Source organism: Lithobates pipiens, unplaced genomic scaffold, assembly GCF_037356315.1.
Source record: "Lithobates pipiens isolate NorthernLeopardFrog02 unplaced genomic scaffold, aLitPip1_a1.2 Scaffold_22, whole genome shotgun sequence".
In the NCBI taxonomy this organism is placed as follows: domain Eukaryota; kingdom Metazoa; phylum Chordata; class Amphibia; order Anura; family Ranidae; genus Lithobates; species Lithobates pipiens.
Window position 1 is genome coordinate 177,046,886 of NW_027507784.1, and position 22,867 is coordinate 177,069,752.

The window sequence follows — 22,867 nt, forward strand, 5'->3', positions numbered from 1 at the left end:
CCCCCTCTTTTTTCTCTTCAACCTCCCCTACGCCCCCCCTTCTGTCTGCCCGCCTCTCACCCCTCTTCTTCTTTCGGGGCGGGGGTGCCCCCCCCTGCCGATCTGCCGGCTGTTCCGCCGACCACCCGTGCGCCATACGAGCCTGCTGCTAGGTCGGTCGGACCTGTAGGTGGTCTGCCGGCTGGCTGGCTCCTTGACGTTGTTAACTCATAGGCTTTTATTCCCTGGTTTAGCATACTATCCTCTCTGACAATGCAAAAGCAACTAACTCTAAAATGCCTATCGCTAAATGTTAAAGGTTTAAACCTCCCAGAGAAGAGGTCTCAGGTTCTAACTGCTTTGACAAAACATAGGGCTCACTTTCTATTCTTGCAGGAAACCCACTTCCGTACTGATGCTGTACCCAAACTAGCTAATCACATTTACAACAGGTCGCTGCACTCCACCAACTCCGATGCCAAAACAAAAGGGGTTTCGATCCTTATTGCCAAACACGCTGATTTTCAACTTAAAGAGTCCAAAGTGGATCCGGGGGGGAGATTTCTCTTTATTAAGGGTATATATGCATCTAAGCCAATTACGCTGGCTAATATTTACTGCCCCAACGAACGTCAGCTATCCTTCCTCAGAACGATCTGCGACGAGTTAGCGTCCTTTCAGGAGGGCGTAGTTATACTGGGGGGGGACTTTAACACCCCAATGAATCCCCTTCTAGACTCCTCCACTGGGACGTCATCCCTACCCTACCGTGCGCTACGCCAAATTAAATTGCAACTCCAATCCCTGACCTTACACGATTCCTGGCGAACCTTATTCCCCACTGTTAAGGACTATACTTTTTTCTCCGCACCGCACCAAAAGTACTCCAGGCTGGATTACTTTTTCTTATCTCAACGTGACCTGACCTACCTCTCCCAAGCATCTATAGAACCGATGTTTCTATCGGATCACCATCCCATTACGATGACTCTCACTTTCGCGGACACGACTCCCAAGTCCAAGATGTGGAGACTGAACCCCTCCCTCTTGAAAGACCCGGCGACTCTCCAACAAATACGTTCCCGAATTCAACTCTACTTTAAAGAAAACCTATCCCCTGACATATCGCCTCTTACCCTCTGGGAAGCCCACAAATGTGTCCTCAGGGGGGTACTTATATCGCTTGCAACCGCCTCGAAAAGGAGGAGTCAGGAACGGATTAACTCCCTTATTGCACAAGTCCAAAAACTTGAGAGAGCGCACAAGCGGACCACCTCCCTACTGACACTCCAGGACCTCATCCAAACCCGCTCCACGCTTCTAGATGAGTTGGGGAAACGCACCAGGAGACGATACGTCCTAGGTCAAAAAAATTTCTACGAACATGGAAATAAAAGCGGGAGACTACTGGCCCGCACGGTCCAGGCAGCCAAATCCCAGACAACTATACACCAGATACGGGACAGCAAGGGCAATGTGTTCGCTAAAAGCACGGACATTGCCAAACAATTTGAACTCTTTTACTCTAAATTGTACAATTTGCAGAGAGACAGGACAGAGACGCATACTATAGGGGACCGTAGTGACAAAATCGCAGACTTCCTTTCCCAATACTGCCCGAAATCGATCACGCCTCAACAGGCGCAAGCCTTAGAACTCCCTCTCTCTTCAGAGGAACTTTTATTAGCAATTAAACAAATGAAAGTGGGTAAAAGCCCGGGCCCGGATGGCTTACCTCTTATATACTACAAAACCTTCACAGACGAACTGACGCCCCCCCTCTTGCGGGCACTTAACACTCTAGCAGACCCCAACACCCCTCCAGGCCGTATGCTGGAGGCACACATAACAGTCATTCCCAAATCCGGCAAGGACCCAACGCAGGTATCCAACTACAGGCCCATTTTGCTACTTAATGTAGACATTAAACTCTATGCAAAGATGCTCACCAATAGACTACTCCCCCTCATTCCTGGCCTCATTTCTACGGACCAGGTAGGCTTCATCCCCGGCAGGGAGGCTAGGGATAATACCATCCGTACACTGAACCTACACCACTGGTTTACCTCCACCCTATCCCACGGGTTCTTTTTGTCCCTTGATGCGGAGAAGGCGTTCGACAGGGTGGCTTGGGACTATATGCGGGCAGTACTGAAGGGAGTTGGACTCCTACCACGTATGTGCACTCATATTGATGCCTTGTATGCGAATCCTTCTGCCAAAGTGAAAGTCAACGGCCTCCTGTCGGGCGCCTTCTCCATCAGCAACGGGACGCGACAGGGCTGCCCCCTGTCGCCCTTAATCTTTGTCCTGACACTTGAACCTCTACTCAACAGACTGAGAGCCAACCCTGATATAAAAGGTTGTGTGGTGGGCGATAGAGAGTTCAAGGTAGCAGCTTATGCGGATGATATTTTACTGTCACTGCAGTCCCCACGCACATCCTTGCCTAATCTCCTCAGTGATTTGAAACAGTTCGGTGAATTGTCAAACTTAAAGATTAATTACTCAAAATCATACGCCCTAAATGTCTCACTTCCCCCGCAAGAAGCTATTCACTGTCAAGACTCCTTCCCTTTTAGATGGCAGATGGATAGCATCCCTTATCTGGGTATCCACATCACAAAGAAAACTTCTGACCTATATAAACAAAATTTTCTACCCGCGCTTTCCAAAATCCAAACGGAACTAGCAGATTGGGCCAATTTAAATGTCTCCTGGTTCGGCAGGGCGGCACTGATAAAGATGATGATCCTCCCCCGGCTCTTATACCTGATGCAAACCATCCCGATTCACCTCCCTCCTTCCTTTTTTGCAATGTATAAAAAGTCCTGTACTCAGTTTATCTGGAAGAACTCGATCCCGCGTATCAAATACTCCCGCCTAACTCGGGTTAAAACAGGGGGGGGGATTGGCCTCCCTGACCTTTCCAAATATTATTTAGCCTGCCACCTAACCCGAGTGGTTGACTGGCGGATCCACAAGGACAGAAAGGCATGGCTTGCTCTGGAACAGTATTTTACTGACAGAGTGCTCCACTCCCTCCCCTGGATTGCCCCGACCCATTGGAACCAGGCTATTAAGATACACCCCTTTATCTTTCCTACTCTGGTGGCCTTCAACCTAGCTTTACGTGTATACAAAATCTCCTCGCGACCAGGACCCATGACACCCTTACGCAACAACCCGGAGTTCAGCCCGGGAGAAGGCACTACATTTTTAAGCAGAGAGTGGCCTCACGCGGAGGTTTTAGCACACCACTGCTTTCACAAAAATAGACCTCGCTCCTATGAAAACCTAGTGGCACTCTCCCCGACCCAAAGCTTCCCATTCTGGACGTACAGACAACTAAGTCACTTCCTCGCCTCAGTGCAGCCATCGACCACGTGGTCCAGACAACTTCTCCCATTTGAGCGCCTTTGCACGAGTACCACCCCTTTGCGACACTTAATATCGAGCATATATGTACTTCTGCATGATGAGTCGGACCAGGCACTAAGGACTCCCTCGCGCAGCTCTTGGGAAAAGGATCTGCAGGTCCACCTTACCAACGAACAATGGGAGGACATATTTACTTACGTCCATAAAGGCTCGATGAACGTGGCTATCCAAGAAAATGGGTACAAGATCGCCACCAAATGGTACAGGACCCCTGCTAGACTACACAAATTTTCCCCTACGACTCCCAACACATGCTGGAGATGCCAGACAGCGATAGGTTCAATGATTCATATATGGTGGGAATGCCCCTTGATACAACCCTTCTGGCAGGAAGTCCACTCCATTATCGCACGAGTTACCACCTACACCTTAGACTATAACCCCGCGCAATATCTCCTCCACCTTACGACTCTACCCAAACGGACCTATCTTAAATCGTTAGCCATGCATATGGTTAACGCGGCCAGGCTGTGTATTCCAACACACTGGCGATCTACCGACATTCCCTCCATTAGGGAATGGCTGACCAGAGTCGCTAAGATAGAGGAGATGGAAGAGCTGATATACACCACTCAAGATCGACTACAGAAATTCTCGATCATCTGGGCATGTTGGAAACATTTCCAAACCACAGACCAATACAAGACATTCTTCCCACTACATGTATAAACCAGGGAGGCGCTTGGTCGGCGGGGGCTGGGGGGGACACCTACCCGCCCCTTTTTCCTCTGCCTTCCCCTATACCCTTACTCTCTCTGTCCCTTTACCCCCCTCCCCTCAATCCTTTACCCCCCCACATTCTCCCAGTCAGACATTGAACATTCTATTCTATAGGACTGCAACAAAGCAGTCGTTTGCTCTCCCACTCGGTCACGAGTGCCGGGAACTACGTTACCCCACACATCCTAGCGGGACCGGAGGATGCCAGTCCTGCGGGCTAGGTACTCAGGCCCAACACTACCTGGCACGACTTGAGTACGCCTCTTTAAATGATTGGTTCCCATTAGTTATGTGTCTGCTAACAAGTTGTGCCTCTGTATAGCACTGTCCTATTAGTCACGACCAATGTAAAAGTGTAATAGCGTTATCTGTATTACGAGTAGATAGGGTCGTGACAGCACTTTGTGTTTATGATGTTTTTCTGACTTGCACAGTTGTATGTCTTGCATTTTTTTTCAATAAAATCTTTTATGGAAAAAAAAAAAAAAAAATAAGCAAATCACTGCACCCTTGACATCTAGATCAAGGTTAGGCAACCTTTGAGAGGTGGAGATCTACCTGAAGAACAAGAAAGAGATCAAAGATCACTTTTTTTTTAAAGAAATTAACCAGCAAGGCCTAACTACATAGTAAGGATGTTATGGGTGTAACTTAGAAAAATGTATACTACAACTAATGTCACTGAAAAAATATAAACTTACCCTACCTTAAAAGGTAACTTCAGTAGGCAACTCATGCATCTCATCCACAATTTTTCGTAATTGGAGAGTAATTGGTCACCCCCCAAAAGTCTTATGCAGATGTATTTCATGAAAGCAGAATGCCTGATACTGCGGAGTAACTTGCCTCTACTAGTTTCAGGCCCTCATGCAGGGCAGTGTATAGAAGTCGGTAATAGGTAGGGTGATATATAGAGGTCAGAAATAGGTAGGGCGGTGTATAGAGGTCAGTAATAGGTAGGGAGATGTGTAGGACTGTATGTAGAGGTCTGTAATATGTAGGGTGGTGTATAGAGGTCAGTAATAGGTAGGGCGGTGTATAGAGGTCAGTAATAGGTAGGGCAGTGTGTAGAGGTCAGTAATAGGTAGGGCAATGTATAGAGGTCAGTAATAATTAGGATGGTGTATAGAGGTCAGTAATAGGTAGGACGGTGTATAGAGGTCAGTAATATATAGAAAGATGTGTTGGATTGTATGTAGAGGTTAGTAATAGATAGGGTGGTGTATGGAGGTCAGTAATAGGTAGGGAGGTGTGTAGGGCAGTGTATAGAGGTCAGTAATAGATAGGGCACAGTAGAGTAGTGGATTGTGACAGTTAGTAGGGCTGTGGATGGTGTCAGTTAGTAGGGCTGTGGATGGTGTCAGTTAGTTGGGCAGAGTATAAGGTCAGTCAGTAACAGAGCAGAGAGCAGAAACATCCTCAAGGGAGGCATCGGCTACACACTACAACTCGTTCTTCTGGTGTGATGATTGTGGTTGGCCCTGCTCTCTCATCCATCCCAAGTGATGTCACACACAAGCACCTGGGATAGATGTGAGAGAAGGGCTGACCACGATCAGTGCAGCACACAAGGTAGTTCCTTCCCTGCACTGCTCTGCAGTGTGGGTGAAGCAGTCCAGGGTTTGGCAAAGCAAGATCGCAGAGCTATCAGTCATCTGCCCATGATTGACAGGTAGATCGCAATCAATGGGTTGCTGCCCCCAACCGAATCTTCAAAACACTCCTAGTGTAACTAAAATTGTAATAAAATGTGAACCATTTAAAATTTTGGTTACTGTAACTATGCTTTGGTGAAGGTTAAGAGTTGTTTTTAAAGTATGATTTACACATGTTATTATTTAAATTTAACAATTTAATTTTGATGGGGAGAAAAGCTAATGTTTTTTTTTTAAAAACATCATGATCTATTAAAATTAGTATCCTTTGAATGCCCCACTAAAACTAGTTTTTCTTTGTTACTATGAACTTCAGTTCTTGGACTGGAAGATTAAGCCCATTTAGGTAGTTCTACTCTGTTCAGTGAGAGTGCTGTAGTGGTTGAAAACAGCACTTTCATTCGATAAGGAGTGGAAATTGGTAAAGCTTTATCCTAAAATTGAAGATAAAGATTTTATGTGTAAAAATATTGATAGCAGGCACATAAGCTATAAAGAACTCTTGTGTTATGAAACAACTGTAGCCATAGAAATATTGTCATTTAGTAAGAATAACATTCATGCCTGAATGCCTATCACCCAATTTATAAATTATAGTCTTGTTTGGTATGGACATTTATTGATAATAATTTTGCTTACAATGTGGTGGGCATTACTGTGAAACTGGCAACTATCTGTTTTGTTTCATTATCTGTTTTGAATACTAACCATTGCCTTCTTCTATATTGTAGGGTTCTACTGGAAGTCCTGGTGGTCCTGGATCTGATGGCAAACCAGGGCCCCAAGTAAGCATTCAAACAGTATAACATCAATTACAACCAAAAATGTTTAAAGTGGAACTAACCCTCCTATTGTTTTCAGCCAAGGAAGCTGCCATCTTGGCCCCTGTTTAATTTTTAACTGCCATGATGCTGTACATGTGATCAGTTATGACAGTTTGTTTGAGAGCACAATCAGTGCCATGTGACAGTGTGACAATGTGACAGTTACCTTCCCGACACCTGCTGGAAATGTAACAGTTTTTTTAAACTGTTAAATCAATGGGTTTACTTCCTCTTTAACTGATAATTATTATTATTTTAAGATAAAATTATAGTTTACAAAATGTTAACAGTCATAGTAAATACAGATAATCATACAATGATAACTATTGTTAATGAATATTAGGTTTATAGAATAAAGATTAAGATAAAGATTATATAATATATTTAGTTACCTGTTTAGAAATAATATTGTTATGAATATTCACCATTTAAAATGTCCAATCTTCTATGTAAGGGTCCTGCTGGAGAATCTGGACGATCTGGCAACCCCGGTCCACCAGGGCCAAGAGGTTCACCTGGAGTCATGGGTTTTCCTGGTCCAAAGGGTAATGAGGTTAGTGCTTCCTAATGTTTACAAAATGGCATGCTTATTGTACATCTTATAAATATTTAAAACAAAACTGATATTTAAAAGTTTGCATTGCTTTTGGCAAGTTGGATCAGTAGCCAACAATTTGCCTTGGCATCGCAAGTGGCAGGATATCCTGACTAAAATTCCCAGTATCCCAGTATCTAGCCGCTATGGTGATGACTTAATTGAGATACTGTAAACAGTACAGCTGGAAAACGCATTTCTAAAGAACTGTCTTTCTGGCCTTATGGAGGAAGAGCACAATTTACAGTAAGAAAATCTTGCAACTGGATTCTTTGAGAGATTTAAAATGTTAGGGGGTTATTGAACCTATTAGTGACCCTTAGTTTTTGATTATTGGACCTTAATATATGATATTGTTTCTAGTTTAACTATGTGTGCCTTATTTTAGGGTCAACCTGGTAAAAATGGAGAAAGGGGTGGCCCTGGATCTGCTGGACCACAGGTAAGTGTTGTGATTTTTGTATTAATTCTATTTCCAGTGTTTTTATTCCTATAATCTAATATGCCTTTTTTTCTTTATCAGGGTCCTCCTGGAAAGAGTGGTGACGCGGGAGCCCAGGGTCCTCCGGGTACATCAGTAAGTACTGTTATTGCTATAGAATGAGCAGGAATACATATACTCACATTTCAGAAGTCCAGTCAATATTCAAAGTTAGTCAAAACTGAATAAAATCTAGAATACCACCTGATTGTTTTCAAAGAAAGTTAAAATAATAGCACACACTTATTGAACAATAAATGTGTAATAGATGCTTAACACAAATATCACAGAGTTTTTTTTAATTATGAATGTTTTTAAAGGGAAATGAGGTACAATAATCTATGATATATATAAGAAATAAGGGTTATTTTGTAGGTTTACAAGAAATAACATTTGATGTTTAACGGGGTTGCAATGTGCATCAGTTCTGCTGCCTAAACATTGTACTTTGGCATTGGTCTAAAATGTTAATGTATATAGTTTAAAAATGAAAGATGTTTCAGTTTCAGACAAATATCACTTACAACCTTCTAAAATGTCAAATTTATTTCTCACAGAGTAAGTTGTGGTTTTCAAGAGTAATTGAAATAGAACAGAAACAGTTCCACAGTGAAGTGACTAGACTTGAAAATAAAATGAATATATCAGTGTAGTTTTATTCACAATAATCCACATTATCAGCTCTGTTAAATTGTTACTGAAAATGTTAAAACTGATGTTATTGTGGTGTTTTTTTGTCAGAAAATCATCAGCATGGAGATTGAGTAGCTATTGCTGCAATGATACCTAGAAGACATGACATGTTATCCCGTTATAAAATTTTGATTAAGCTTTGGTATTACTATTATTATATGCATATATGAAGCTTACAGGTGGTGGATTAATGACATTAGTGATACTAATTAATTGCTGAGACAATAACTTAGAAGATACTAAGAAGATAACAAACCAATACCTAGTTCCAAACACTAATAGTTCCTATTTGCTATTACTAATATACAGTTTATCGTTTGTAGGGACCTCCAGGTGAACGAGGAGAACCAGGAGCACCTGGACAAGCTGGCTTCCAGGTATAGTCAGACCTTTTTTTTAACCTGTTTGTAAAAACAATTAATTCTCCAGACTGATACTATTTATTTTTAGTTAAAACACAAATGAGTGATATAGTTCTATATTGAGCATTTAATTATTATTCAATTTCCTAAAAATGTTATTGGCATAATTTGAATTGTACCTTCTATAGCTAGTTTAGCCACATTTTTGCATCTAGCTACACTAGTTTTTTAGTCAGGCCATCCAACAATTATTGATGTTTTCAAAACCAGACACTGGATATCAGGATGAGGCTAATTTGTGGACTCACTACACTACATATTTCAGTTCCTCTTATTTTTTTACTATTATATCAGAATTTAGAAAAAAATTGTGTTCATATATGTCATATATGTTGATTTCAAACTGGGTACTAAAAACAGCATGAGGTAAAGGTTTAAAAGATGGTATGAATCTATTCCTTAGGAATAATATTAATTATGTATTATTTTGACAGGGTCTGCCAGGATCTCCTGGACCCGCCGGAGAGAATGGAAAACCCGGTGAAGCAGTAAGTTACACTTCCACTCCCTTATAAAGTGTGATATATGTGTACCCTAAAAAACTATTTCTTTGAATGTAAGTATTTATGTATTTAGAATAAACTGAGTAAATTGCTCCATAATACATATATTCAATCTATGTTACTTGCAGGGACCTAAAGGTGAAGTTGGTAGTCCTGGAACCCCAGGTGGTAAAGTGAGTTCTTCATCCTAATTAACCTTTTTATTGGCTGTATACCTTTTAGTTGGTAGTGGGTGCCATTTTCTATGGAAATATATACTTTATTCATCTGAACCTGGCTATTGCTTATTTGTCTCAGTCATCAATTTAGGATACATTCACAATGAAAGCGGTCATTGCATTTAAAATATATCTAGGGGAACAGATTTAGAATATGAGCCTTGGGGTTAATGATTTTCTATATAAAAGTATGCCAATTGAAAAATAAGTACATGCTCCAGAAAAAAGAATATCTTGCTGTTTTAAGGTGAGATCAGTGATTTTCTATGTGCACTGAACTCTTTTTTTGCATTGACTGGATGTTCAGAACATTAGGGGTCCTACTAAGTCTGTTTCTAAGTGCTGTTAGTGTATTTCATATAGAAAATGATAAGCTCTAATCAGTGTTCATGCCACAAAGCCAAAAGACTAAATGAACATGTTTTGGAACATCTTAACAACTTAGAAACTACATAAAACTGGCCATTTTTTTTTCATAGAATAAATTAATGACAACATTCACTAGTCAACCCACAGTGAATACTTGCTAATGCAAAAAGTTTTTTTTTTTTAAGGCTTCCATATCTGCTGCTCACTTACCACTACAGTACCCAACCTATGGGTGTATGACCATTATAAGCAAGTTGATTAACTCTTATGCAATCTTTCTTATTGGTTTATTTTTTACCTGAATAACACATTAGATTGATGGTTAAAACCCATCTTGAGCATGGACATGGTTAAAAAGAGTGTTGTCGAACCCTTTATAATAGTCTCAGAGTGCTGCAGATGAGGTGAGGTGATGACTGCTTCACATTGTGTTTAAATTTAAACAAGTTGATTTCCATGGAAACAGTATTATGCAGTTAATGCTCTTTCTTTTAAATAACCTGCCAGGTGCAGGTGTGTGGTGCTGGCATTGGCTTTTTGGCTTTAAAAGCTAGATTTCAGGAAATAATGATACTTGTTTGTAGAAAATACCCTAAATGGGTATGAGCATGATAAAGAACACAAAGGCAGTAAGAAACAACAGAAGTTGTCATTTTAGCTGGTAAATTAAAAATCATTCTTACTGTAAGTGGGGATATTGTCACTCAAGTACTTTTGCCATATACTGTAGAAAGTAAGCATTAAGTATAGAAGTAACATGTTACAAGGAACTAATATGATATAAATATAATATAATTAATGTTCTCCATCTCAGGGTGAAAATGGCGTTCCCGGTGAAAGAGGTCTGCAAGGTCCTCCTGGAGCTACTGGTAATAGAGGTGCTTCTGGTCCTCCAGGTCCAGATGGTGGGAAGGTAATTACAAAAAAATGTAAGATGAGTTACTGAACCTTCAGAAATGTAGTAGGTGGGGTAAAATCATGTTAGTTATGGGCATTTTGAATTTGTTTATTTACTGATGCTTTCTCTTGATAGTAGCAGTTTTATATTAGCTATAACATCAGGGATGGGTACTTTAAGTCCTCTCTAAACAATTCAAGTTCACTTCTGTATAGGGTATGTACAGAGTATGGAAAAAAATGTCTTGCTAGGCAGTTTAATCCTGCTGATATTTGTAGGGAGATTCAGCTGTGAGGGCTTTCATTTAAAAATGTAAGAAAATGACTTCCCAACGAATGCATACATATGTGTGCATTTATCTGCAGGATCAATATGCTTTATATACAGTAGAACTTAATGCTGCACCTATTTAGTCAATTTTGTTTATAATATATATAATATAATAATATAACATACAAATGATTTATATAGAGACAAAAAAGCTTATGTTTGTTTAAAATGCATTTTAAACTCACTGTGGAACACACACAGGGACCTGCTGGACCACCTGGGCCCGGTGGTGCAATGGGACCACCTGGTCTTCAAGGCATGCCTGGAGAAAGAGGAGGCTTTGGAAATCCTGGGCCAAAAGGTGAAAAGGTCAGTATCAAGGTTTAATTTATGTATTGATTTTTTCACACAATATATACAGATATGTTTTGTCCTAATTAAATAATAAAAATATTATTTTTTTTAGGGAGAACCTGGAGGCAGAGGCGGAGATGGATTACCTGGAAAAGATGGATTGAGAGTGAGTTTGTATAGCCCAGTATAATGTATTAGAAAACACATCTGCTCAAATGTGTGTTTTGTGTCCTGCACAAGTAAAGGACATTTTGTTTCATGTACATGATAATGGCACATAAGTATTATAGCATTATGGCAAGTAAGTAACTTTTTTTTATGCGCTGAGATTTATAAAAGCTAACGTCTGTTTTTCAAATACGTTTTCACAAATTTTCAAAGTGTTTAGTTTTTAAGAAAGTATGAACAAGACCACTTGATAATGGTGGTAGTCTCAAAGCAATAAACTCCTTAAAAAGTGTGAAGGAACACAGTCAGTCTTGCAGCTTCTCTTAGCAGACACAGATAGACATCACTACTTATGAGAGCAGAAGACAACACAAACCTTGTGCATAAAATATTTTAAATGTTTAATCAATAAACCATGAATGACCATAGAGCTGATTTTATCTGTTTAATAATTATCATTATTTGATTGCGCCAGGCCAATATTCTCTCCTTCCATTGAATTGTTAATACTTCCTTTTATTTTCCCTAAAAGATGAAAGGTCTGATAAGGAAAAAATGTCTTTAAAGAAAGTACTCTAGTTGTCAGATACTAACTATCATTTTGCAGATGTAATTGTGCAAATGAAAAGATTGTTCTGATTGTCAGGGAATTGCAAAAAAATACTTACTGTATTTATATACATATATTTGAAGCCAGGTTGAATAAAAAAAAAAAACACATGCCCATCAAGTTCAAACAAAGAAAAAACATTAGCAATCTTTCAAACCCTAAATCAGGGGAAGCCTTAAACCCTTAACCCTTAAAGATTTACTTTGGGATCCCCTGTGACAATCAGATACACATTCTAAAATGTTATTTCTAAGTATTTGTGACCACTCTTTCCAATTACACAACCTTTTTTGTCAAAGTTTAACTTTTTGTTGGGATATAGCACCAAACACATCTGTTGTGTCTAATGGTGTATATCCTATTACTTACAGGCAGCTTCTTCTGGCAAAAGACAATGATTTATTGCCCATTTCAGAGCCACCAGATACTGTCTAGAGTGGCTATCTTCTGGGGCTGTTAAGTTTATCAGCAGACTCTGCTACTGAAAAAGGTTGTGCTGCATATACCCCATAGATTCTCTGTGGGGTTTAGGTAAGGCTAGTTTGCTGGCCAGTCAAGCACAGTAATACCATAATCATTAAACCAGGTATTGGTGCTTTTGGCAGTGTGGGCAGGTGCCAAGTCCTGCTAGAAAATGAAATCAGCATCTCCATAAAGCTGGTCAGCAGAGGGAAGCCTGAAGTGCTAGGGAATTTCCTGGCAGAGGGCTGGGCTGTCTTTGGACTTGATAAAACACAGTGGACCAACACCAGCAGATGACATGGCTCCCCAAATCATCATGGACTGTGGAAAATGTTGCATTTCATTTTGGAATTCTAGGTCTGGAGGAAGAGTGGAGAGGAGTGAAGAGGCACAGAATCCAAGTTGCATGAGGTCCAGTGTTAAGTTTCCACAGTCAGTGATGATTTGGGGAGCCATGGCATCTGCTGGTGTTGGTCCACTGTGTTTTATCAAGGCCAAATTCAACACAGCTCTCTACCAGGAAATTCTAGAGCACTTCATGCTTCCCTCTGCTGACCAGCTTTATTAAGATGCTCATTTCATTTTTCAGCAGGGATTGGCACCTGCCCACAATGCCAAAAGTACCAATACCTGGTTTAATGATCATGGTATCACTGTGCTTGATTGGCCAGAAAGCTCACCTGACCTAAACCCCATAGAGAATCTATGGGGTATTGTCAAGAGGAAGATTAGAGACACCAGACGCAAAGATGCAGATGAGGTGACCTCAGCAGTGCCACAGACTGCCACAGACTGAGCGCCTTAATGCCACACCGCATTGATGCAGTAATTCATGCAAAAGAAGCCCTGACCAAGTATTGAGTGGACACTATACTGTACATGGACATACTTGTCAGTAAGCCAACATTTCTGTAATAAAAATACAAAATTAAAAGAAAGAAATGCTTGAAATATATCACTCTGTGTGTAATGCATCTATATACAATATATGAGTTTCACTTTTTGAATTGAATTAATTTATTTTAGTAACTTTTTGATGATATTTTAAATTTATGAAAAGTGCCTAGATGTGGTACATCATAAAAAATACTTCAGATGCATTTATTCGTCTGTCAATGTGCATTGGGAGCCAATTGAAGACAATGGGAGTGCATGAAAGTGCATGTCTCAATTTTTATAGGTGCTGCAAATAAATGATCAGTTTAGCAGTTTAGTATTTATAGATGTAGGCATTATTAACACTTTATTATTATAATCTATAAAATATTTACTATACAACATTTCCAAAATTATGTAACATAGATAGCTAATTAATGGTAATACATTATGACATTTTTTTTATTTATGCCTGGAAAAAAAAACATATCCAGCATCAGTTTCAATGTATTGAGATCCTGCATAATATACCTGTATTAATGTTTTTATTTATTTATTTTTTAATTTAGGGTTCTACTGGCCCCATTGGCCCCCCTGGTCCTGCTGGCCCATCTGGAGACAAGGTAATGTGCCTGTTCAAATTTGATATGTAAATTTAACCATATTTTATTTTAAGAGTGCTATTATCTAGTAAACCATACATTTACATGCAAATGTTTTATTTAAAGGGAATGTTTGTAATAATTACATCATTTATTACGAGATAGGTATCAAACAATGTCTGACTACCTTTGTGTCTTTTATTTTTGAATGTACTGTCCTGAAGAGTACAAATGGTCCACAACAGTTTTCCGCTGTTACAATCCAAAGGCCTCCTTGAAAATTCTGAGAATTTTAAAAATAGTTCTAGAAGCCCTTTTTTTGCCATAGGCGCTTAAATGTAAACAATAATACAAATACATTGTGAGTAGACTTACATTGTATCTAAGATAAAAGCAAAAACAAAACACATTGGTTAGCAGGGCTTCTGTTAGAAATCACTGGGCCCCATACAGCTTACCTAACAGGGCTTGCCCCCCCTCCCCCCACCACAAAAAAAACTAATTATATATTCACAAAAAATATACACTATAATCATTATTATATGATGTATTTATTGGCTCCTTCTCCCACTCTCCATCCTGAAACATCCTCTTGTGTGCCTGCAGCAGCTGCTGGCGGGAGAGGAGGGAAGCTGGAAACACTGCAGGGAAGAGGGGTGCAAAGAAGGAGCCCAGAAAGCAGGAGAATGGGGGTGCGGATGCTAGAACTGTTCCCCCTGCAGCACAGCTGGAGGGAGGGAGTAGTGGAGAAGCCAGAAATGCTGCAGGAGGAGGCAGAAGAGTATCTGTGTGTGCAGTAAGTTAGTACAGCTGGCTCTCCTGCTCAGCAGGTGCCTGGGCCCCCCTTTTGAACTGAGGGCTGGCCGTTCTGTGTTATCAGTGGCCCTGCTGGTTAGTGAAAATAAAACTTCTTTATAAAAAAAAATTATAAACATTCCACATACAAACGTTAACTTGGATCAAGGCATAAACCTCCTCCTGCACGTTACCAGATGATAGCAAACATTACTATGTCTACTCTCACTAAGCAATCAGCATAAGGAGAGGGCAGGAGTGCAGATAACAAGCTTCTGGAAATATCAATGGAAAAACTGAAATCATTCGCTAGTTAGTAAATACCAATATTGTATCCTGGCAAATGAAGCATTCTAGCAAAATGTTCTGGATCCATGCCCCTTCAGCAGAGCTGGTCAACTCTGCTGAAGAGGCATGGCTCCTCTCCTGTTCTCCATAACATAGAGGGGAGGAATGTTGTAGTCCAGTGAGAGCTGGGAATAATGGTAACTGATAAGACTGCAGCACAGGAATATAACAGTTCACAATATTTCTGACAGGATCAGCAGTGTGCTTTTTACACTTACCAAACATATAACAAAACAAATTCAATGGTATTGTTAAAAGAGCAAAAGTGAGCAAATGCAAGAAGTTCACGGTTGAGGTTTGCATACATTTTATGTGATCCTATGTACATTTACATTTGAATATATTTCTCTTGACTAAAGTTCTTCGTTTATGTATGTGCTTTTACAGGGTGAATCTGGTTCAGCTGGATCTCCTGGACCTGTTGGTGCACGCGGCGGTCCTGTAAGTACTTTAAACCCTTTTTTTTCTACAGCTTAGTGATTGAAACAGAAAAGTATAATGACTTATTGCAGATGACGTATATCTAGACAAAATATGGCATTTGAACGCAATGTCGGGACAAGGTCATTTGGTGCCCAGGGCGTAGATGGCAAACTGCACCCCCCCCCCCCCAATGTAAACAAAGAGTCAGTGCTTTTCAGGGAAAAGAAAAAAGTGATCATTCCCTCTGTAAAGAGCCCCTGTATTGATTGTCAACACAGAGTTCTAGGCTGTGATTTGACACAGCTGATCAGCATGTCCCAGCCATGAATCATTGGCTGGGATCTGCTGACAGTCTCCTGATGTGTCGAATCACAGGTGAGTAGGTGGGTGGGAGCATGCACCCGACACCCTGAAACAAGCAGCATCATACGCCCGTAGCTGCCACCCCATAGCAGTATATGTACTGTGATGGGTCGGAAGTGGTTAATTAACAACGGTATTTGTAATATGCATCAAATAACGTCAAATAACATGAACATCTGAAGCAGCCGCAAACTCTACTGTGAGATATAACACAGTCCCAAATCATAAATTCATAAACAGAGTTGCACTAATTAATATTGAGTCAAGCACCAGTGATAAAAACAAAGTCCCAATGTGATCAAAAAAGTTCTTTGGTAACATCCACACCATCCACCACCTTCACTTGAGTGATCCTGTGACAGTCACCTCCACCATAGATAAAGTGCTTGCTTAACAGATTGCACAGACCTCCTATCGGGGAAGGTCAGTGACACTAAACCCAGCCAGGTCCTTTCAAGGAACCACTTATGGCAAGTGGATCCACCATCCAGGAAAAAATATCACAGATGGTCCCCAAAATACAAAAAGGCTTGCTAGCCATACTGTAAAAATCTTTAAAAACTTTATTTAAATTATAAAATTTTGCTTTTACAGCAAAAGCATGTAATGGCATAAGGATCAAAACAAGCTGGCTGGCTAATCGCAGCTACCTGTCCTTCCGGGATTTGCTCCATCACCTGATGTTACTGCGCTTCTCGAATCTCGGAAGGATGGTAGCTGTGATTAGCCAGCCAGCTTGTTTTGATCCTAATGCGATTACATGTGATAGGCGGTCCATGCAATCTAGTAATTGGGACTTTGTTCTTATCACTGGCATTTGACCCAATTTGTAATATACAGCATGGAAGGGGGATTAATGTATTGCCATTGGCCACTAATGCGACTAATTGGCCACTAATTAGTGACCAGTAGCAGTCAATTAACCCCTTTGTGCTGCATTAGTGGCACCAGTGTCAGTGTTAATTTACACTAACACTGGTGCCACCACTGCAGCACAAAGGGGTTAATTAACTGACACTGGTCACTAATGCATCAGTGACCAATGGCAATACATTAACCCCCTCATGCTGTATGATACTGAAATTTAATAACATTGGTAATTAACCTCCCCTCTGCCACCTCCACCGCCCCAAATCTATAGAGTTAATTAAGCTGCAATCATCTGCTTACTTGTGTGATACACACTGCAGTCATGCAGTGTTTAGTTCTTCCTCCTCGGCTCCTCTTGGTCACAGCACCAGGAGCAGTCTATGATGCTCCTCTGAGTCCTCCCACCTCGCCTCCCATCATCTCCGGCCTCTCAGTGAGTGATGTCCCCCTGGGCCATCCAGAACTATGAAGCACCTGTAAGGGGGAGGAGTTTGAGTATCTCCACTGACAGGGAAGGCAAGTGAAGGGCTGGCATGCTGGCTTGTGCTGGGTGCAGGAGCACACTCGGCACATCATTGCAACTGCAGCTATTAGCAGCTGGTGTGTACAGTCGCACACACAATTCCAGACAGGGCTTCTAAAACGTTTTTAGAAGCCCACTTCACCTGCGCCCCCCTTCCCTGCAGTAAACTGTACCACCCAGGGCATCTGCCCCTTCCGCCCCTGCATTGTACCGGTCCTGCTTGAATGTGAGACAGATCATTCACAGGAGCCTAGGAACCAGTCAATCTCCAAGCTCCATGAGCAGGGCCCTCCCACCCTGTCTGTATTGAACTTTAATGTAATTGTACTGTCCTCCCTCTACATTGTAAAGCCCTGTTGGCGCTATATAAATTTTGTATATTAATAATAATAGTGTCCAGGGATCCCAGCTTCATCCTTCATTCTCCTATAGTAAACCAAAGCTGTTCACCTGCCTGTCACTTCATAAGCAAAAATGCAATTTTAAGCAGATGGTGTCTGTTGGCAAGTCAGTACAGGCAGCGCATATGGGGTGGCTCCTCTGTACCTATTGCAAGCAAGGCCAGGTTAAGGGCAACTGATGCCCTAAGCACAGCCAAAACAAGGTTTTCCCTTGAATCCCCTTTAAGGATATCTTTTAATTATTAAATATACTTCAGTTTATCCTGACAAAACCTGGATACACTTTGAAGAGTTATCGTAGTTCCAATAAGTTACTCTTCCACCCTCTTCCCCAAAATGTAGGTTATCATGCCTAAAATATAGCCTGCCTATTACTGATCTGGAATATGCATGTGATTAGTGAAGTATTAAAAGTCTTAGTTCTGTATATCATGCCTACGTCTTATATTCCGCACATGCTTGTATCTTACACAAACACTGTTGGATGTAGTTATGCCTCTTTTTAAACCAATGTGATAAACAAGGCAAGGTGTATAAATTTGTATCAATATGTTGCCTGGAAAGGGGAATCTCCCAAAAATATTCAGATTCTCTAGGTAATTCTGACATTTTGATAATTAGTCTGTTACTTGAGATGCCCTACTTTCCTAGAAACCAATGTGTCCCATTTACAAGCTGGTGTTCACCTCTTGTTTCTACCCTCATCTTCATATGGACTTACACTTTTAGCAACTTTACAAGTTCCTGATGCACTTTACAGATGACATGGCCTGAGTTCAGTTAGTTAGTTCAGGCACCAGATCAATAGACAAATAAATGGCAAAATTACCTTTTCTAAAGTACATTAAAGATCTAATTCTTACTTTTCCATAGTACATCCACAATAAAGAGTGATTTCCTTGAATTTAGTTGTGAAATTTGCATACCTGAGGCTTAATATTCTATAAATATTAATCCTCAGGTATGTTATATTTAAAGGTACTCCTGAGCTGTGACCTAACTTCTAATAACCTAAGAATTGCTGCTAACACTTTAAATGTGTTCCTACAATACATCAGCACCAATAAGCAATGTGACTCCAAAACAAAATATTGACATCATTAAAATATACTTCAACACATTTCTTTAAAAGACAATTACAAATTCCACAAAATCTATTCTCCAAGGAACAACAAGCAAGTATACCATATACCCCCATGGACTCAAATTTCAATCTCCCACCCCCATTAAATCAAGGCAGCATACAACTAATCAGTCGGATACAGTGGATTTATCATTTTTATCGTTCTAGTGATTCAGTTAGGCCCAGTGAACAAATCTCCACCGAAGGATTAATATTGATAGTCGTAACAGACCATACACATCCTACAACCTCAAACCAAAACTGTTGACTGGTCATACCATGCCAAAATATATGCATGAAGTCTGTCCTAGGAGCAGCAGTTTGACAATTGTGAAGGAAATATTCTTACTAGTTTAGCAGAGGTAAAATAGATGAATGAATTTAAACTGTATAAGGTGATCTTGTACTGACACCAGCCTATAAAAAGTAGGGCCCCATATGTCCCAGTCGTCTTCATCTTACTGGGGAAAACCTGTCAACCAGGCAGTGCGAAAAGATGAAAGAACCTTATGGGTATCTATGAATAACTGTTTGTATATAGCGGAGAGGGCTTTAGTGAGGTCATACCTCTGAGTAAGGATTCCAGGTTGATAACCCGTACACATAGGCCAGTGGAGCCAAATTGAGCAGCAAATGCATGTTTAAGCTGAATAAATCTAAAAAAAATAAGAGTTTGGGAGCTGATTTTTACTTTTTAGTGCGTTGAATGATAGGAGCACTCCATTCCCCACCACTAAACCCACTGTTTTGATCCCAAACTTTGTCCAAAGAATGGGGTCAGGGTAAAAGTAAAAATGAGACAGCTGCGGATTTTTCTATAATGGCACATGTGGAGAACTCACCCCATCATTATTCATTTCTGCCCTTCTGGACACTTCCCATGCCCTAACAACAGACCGCATGGACACCATAAGGGGATAAGGAGCCCTGTATCCACGAAACACCAGATGATATCATACCTGATAGGATCCCACAATTGCTGCCTCCAGTGAAACAGCTGCATCACCCTCTGGCTGCATCAGCCACCTATGTACAAAAACCAACTGCCCTGCTACAAAATAGCGTGAGAAATTGGGTACCGCCAAACCCCCTTCCTTTCAAGGTCCTTGCAGTACTTGTACTCCGATATGAGGGCACCCCCATGTCACAGGAAATCAGACACTTATCTGCCTATAGTCTGAAATACACTTTTAAGAATCCAGATGGGCGAGTTACAAAACGTGTATAAACAAACAGGGAGAAGTGTAATTTTCAACAAAATTATTTTCCCAATCAGGAAAAGAGGTAGAGTCCACCAAGCTCGAATGCGGTGCTTAAGGGTTTGTATCACTTTAGTGACATTTAGGGGAATAAAGTCTGAGACAGCATTTGATATAATCAACCACCATATATTTCACCCGATCAATTCTCTGAAGCACACAGGCACCAGGGGACCTCATAGTTGGGCAGGAGACCTTCAATGCTAAAATTTGAGATTCACCCCAATTAACTTTAAGGCCAGAGAACCTGGCAAATGTATCTAATATGGTCAGGGCCGAAGACAGGGATGAGTCAGAATCTTGTAGAAAGGGGACCAGGTTGTCGGCATATAACACAGTTTTTGCCTCCAACAAACCCACTTGGATTCCCTTCACATCAGAAGACACTCTCAGAGCCACAGCCAATGGTCCTATCATTCATACAAATAGGCCTGGGGATAACAGGCATCCCTGCTAGGTACCCCTAGCTACTTGGAAGAATTCAGATATCATCCCATTGATTTTAACTGCAACCGCTGGGTTGCTATATAATAATGAAATCCATTTGTGGAAAATTGGGCCAAAGCCAAACCCAGGCAAGACCCCCTGCATGTTTTGCCAATCCACCAAATCAAAGACCTTTTCTAAATCCAAGAATACTAGGATTTCCCCAGTTGAGATCTCAGGGCCAAGTTGTAAATGGGTATAAACCCACCTAGGATTATTATCTGCAGCTTTGCCAGGCATAAACCATGTTTGGTCTTGAGAGATTAGATGGCCTTGGACCGATATAAGTCTATTTGCTAAGATTTGTGTGAGAAATTTAAAGTCCATGTTTAAATTAATATCTTTTTAAGAGTTGATATATGTTTTTCCTGTTTCAGTAAATGTTTTTCTATCTACATAATTATAGGGGGAACGTGGTGAAACTGGTCCTCCTGGTCCTGCTGGCTTTCCTGGAGCTCCTGTAAGTACATAGAGTGTTATCAGTTTAATGTTATGTAATCAATTCCATTCTGGCTTGGTTTAATTCTGTACTATAACATTTTGAATTCTGTGCAGGGTCAAAATGGAGAACCTGGTGGTAAAGGAGAAAAAGGTGGTCCTGGTGAGCGAGGTGAACCTGGTCCTCAAGGTGCTGGTGGTTCTCCAGGTGGACCTGGTCCTGCTGTACGTATTGTTGCACTATACTATTTATAATTAGTCCCTCTGTTATAATTATGCTATTTATAATTAGTCCCTCTGTTAGAATGGTATGCAAATAAGCCAAAAAACTGTAAAACTGATATCTTTTTCCTTACATTTTTACAGGGTAATACTGGTCCTCAGGGCTCAAAAGGAGACCGTGGTGCTCCAGGATCACCTGTAAGTAGTCAAGTATAGGTGTGACTTTTTAATATAGGTATCTGAGTTGGGCATAATGCAGCAAGGATTTATGCAAATACTGAACACCGATTGGTAAGGGTACCCTAAAGCATATTAAAACAACCTGAGAGCCAAATAAAGCTTATACAGTACATCAAGACCTGGAGAATATTTGCTTGAAATGTGAAAGTTGCCATTTAATGTATTGCTTCATTATGAGACATGTTTTATACATTGACCTCCTAAGCCAATATGTCTCCAAAGGGGAAACTTAAAATGAATAACAGATATAATATCTGCTCTCCATTATACTTCACAATGTAAGTCCATATGAAAGCAGCCCATTAATTAAATGTGTGCCACATTGCCGATCATGTGGTGCCTGATGGAGTTCTCCTGGTAAATGCAGCAAACAGAGCTCCCCAATTAGATGAGATGCAGTCACGTGACTTTGAACTTCTCTCTCTTTACGCTCCTATTCATTTATTTTTTTTTTTTACTCCTCTGGCTTCAAATTGCCAAACTCAAGACAGCACATTGCTGTACTTTTAAAGATTCAGGGTTTGTTTTTATCTTTTATTTTACTAAAGCAGCAACATGCCTGCAGACCCAGCCATACCACGTATTTGATAGATCACATATTTTATTGTTTCAGAAGCAGCTCAGTATTACCACAAAATGAGTAAAATGATAGACGGTGTCCCAGATATGTTTCTAGGAGCCACAGTAATATACTAGCAAAGGGAAATTGACTTCTGCATAATGCCTTGTTTTGTTTGTTGTTTTGCATGATAAGCTGGTAAGCCACTGCCTTAACCATTGGATATTTAAAACAAGCATATGAACTTTAGAGAAGAAAAGGATTCAGCATCCATTGCACTTCTTCAACCTTTATTGCATTTTCTTTGAAACATTTCCACACTGCCTGTGATGATTTTAAAGAAAATTCATTAAAGGTTAAAGTGCAGCAGATTCTAGATCATTTTCTTTCCTGTGGCTTACAGATGAGCTGTTAGCACCTTTACTCTGGGTAGTTAGGAGGTGGACTGCTTATTACTCACCTATTACTCAAGCATATGAACTTTGTTGAACCATAATCCCTACATATGAACAATACACTTTGACCTAATGTGCCTCATTTGGAAAGGGCTGGTAGTTCTGATCAGTATGTGAAACGCCACAGGGTTGACTTTACTAAGGTACATATTAATAGTAGGAAAACAATAAAGCAATATTCCCTTGGCATCATAACAAATGACTTCCAATAGTAGAAAGGAT

At 40.5% G+C, this 22,867-nt stretch overlaps 1 protein-coding gene across 1 annotated transcript in view; it reads left to right on the forward strand.

The window, feature by feature from the left end:
- COL3A1 (collagen type III alpha 1 chain) overlaps positions 1–22,867 on the forward strand; it is a 119,373-nt gene that overhangs the window by 84,182 nt on the left and 12,324 nt on the right. The window contains exons 23-37 of the mRNA XM_077448668.1: positions 6,527–6,580; positions 7,074–7,172; positions 7,603–7,656; positions 7,738–7,791; positions 8,712–8,765; positions 9,245–9,298; positions 9,442–9,486; positions 10,715–10,813; positions 11,330–11,437; positions 11,535–11,588; positions 14,108–14,161; positions 15,671–15,724; positions 21,138–21,191; positions 21,287–21,394; positions 21,536–21,589. Of these exons, the coding sequence (XP_077304794.1) occupies positions 6,527–6,580; positions 7,074–7,172; positions 7,603–7,656; positions 7,738–7,791; positions 8,712–8,765; positions 9,245–9,298; positions 9,442–9,486; positions 10,715–10,813; positions 11,330–11,437; positions 11,535–11,588; positions 14,108–14,161; positions 15,671–15,724; positions 21,138–21,191; positions 21,287–21,394; positions 21,536–21,589 (999 nt within the window). The remainder of the gene's footprint in view (positions 1–6,526; positions 6,581–7,073; positions 7,173–7,602; positions 7,657–7,737; positions 7,792–8,711; positions 8,766–9,244; positions 9,299–9,441; positions 9,487–10,714; positions 10,814–11,329; positions 11,438–11,534; positions 11,589–14,107; positions 14,162–15,670; positions 15,725–21,137; positions 21,192–21,286; positions 21,395–21,535; positions 21,590–22,867) is intronic.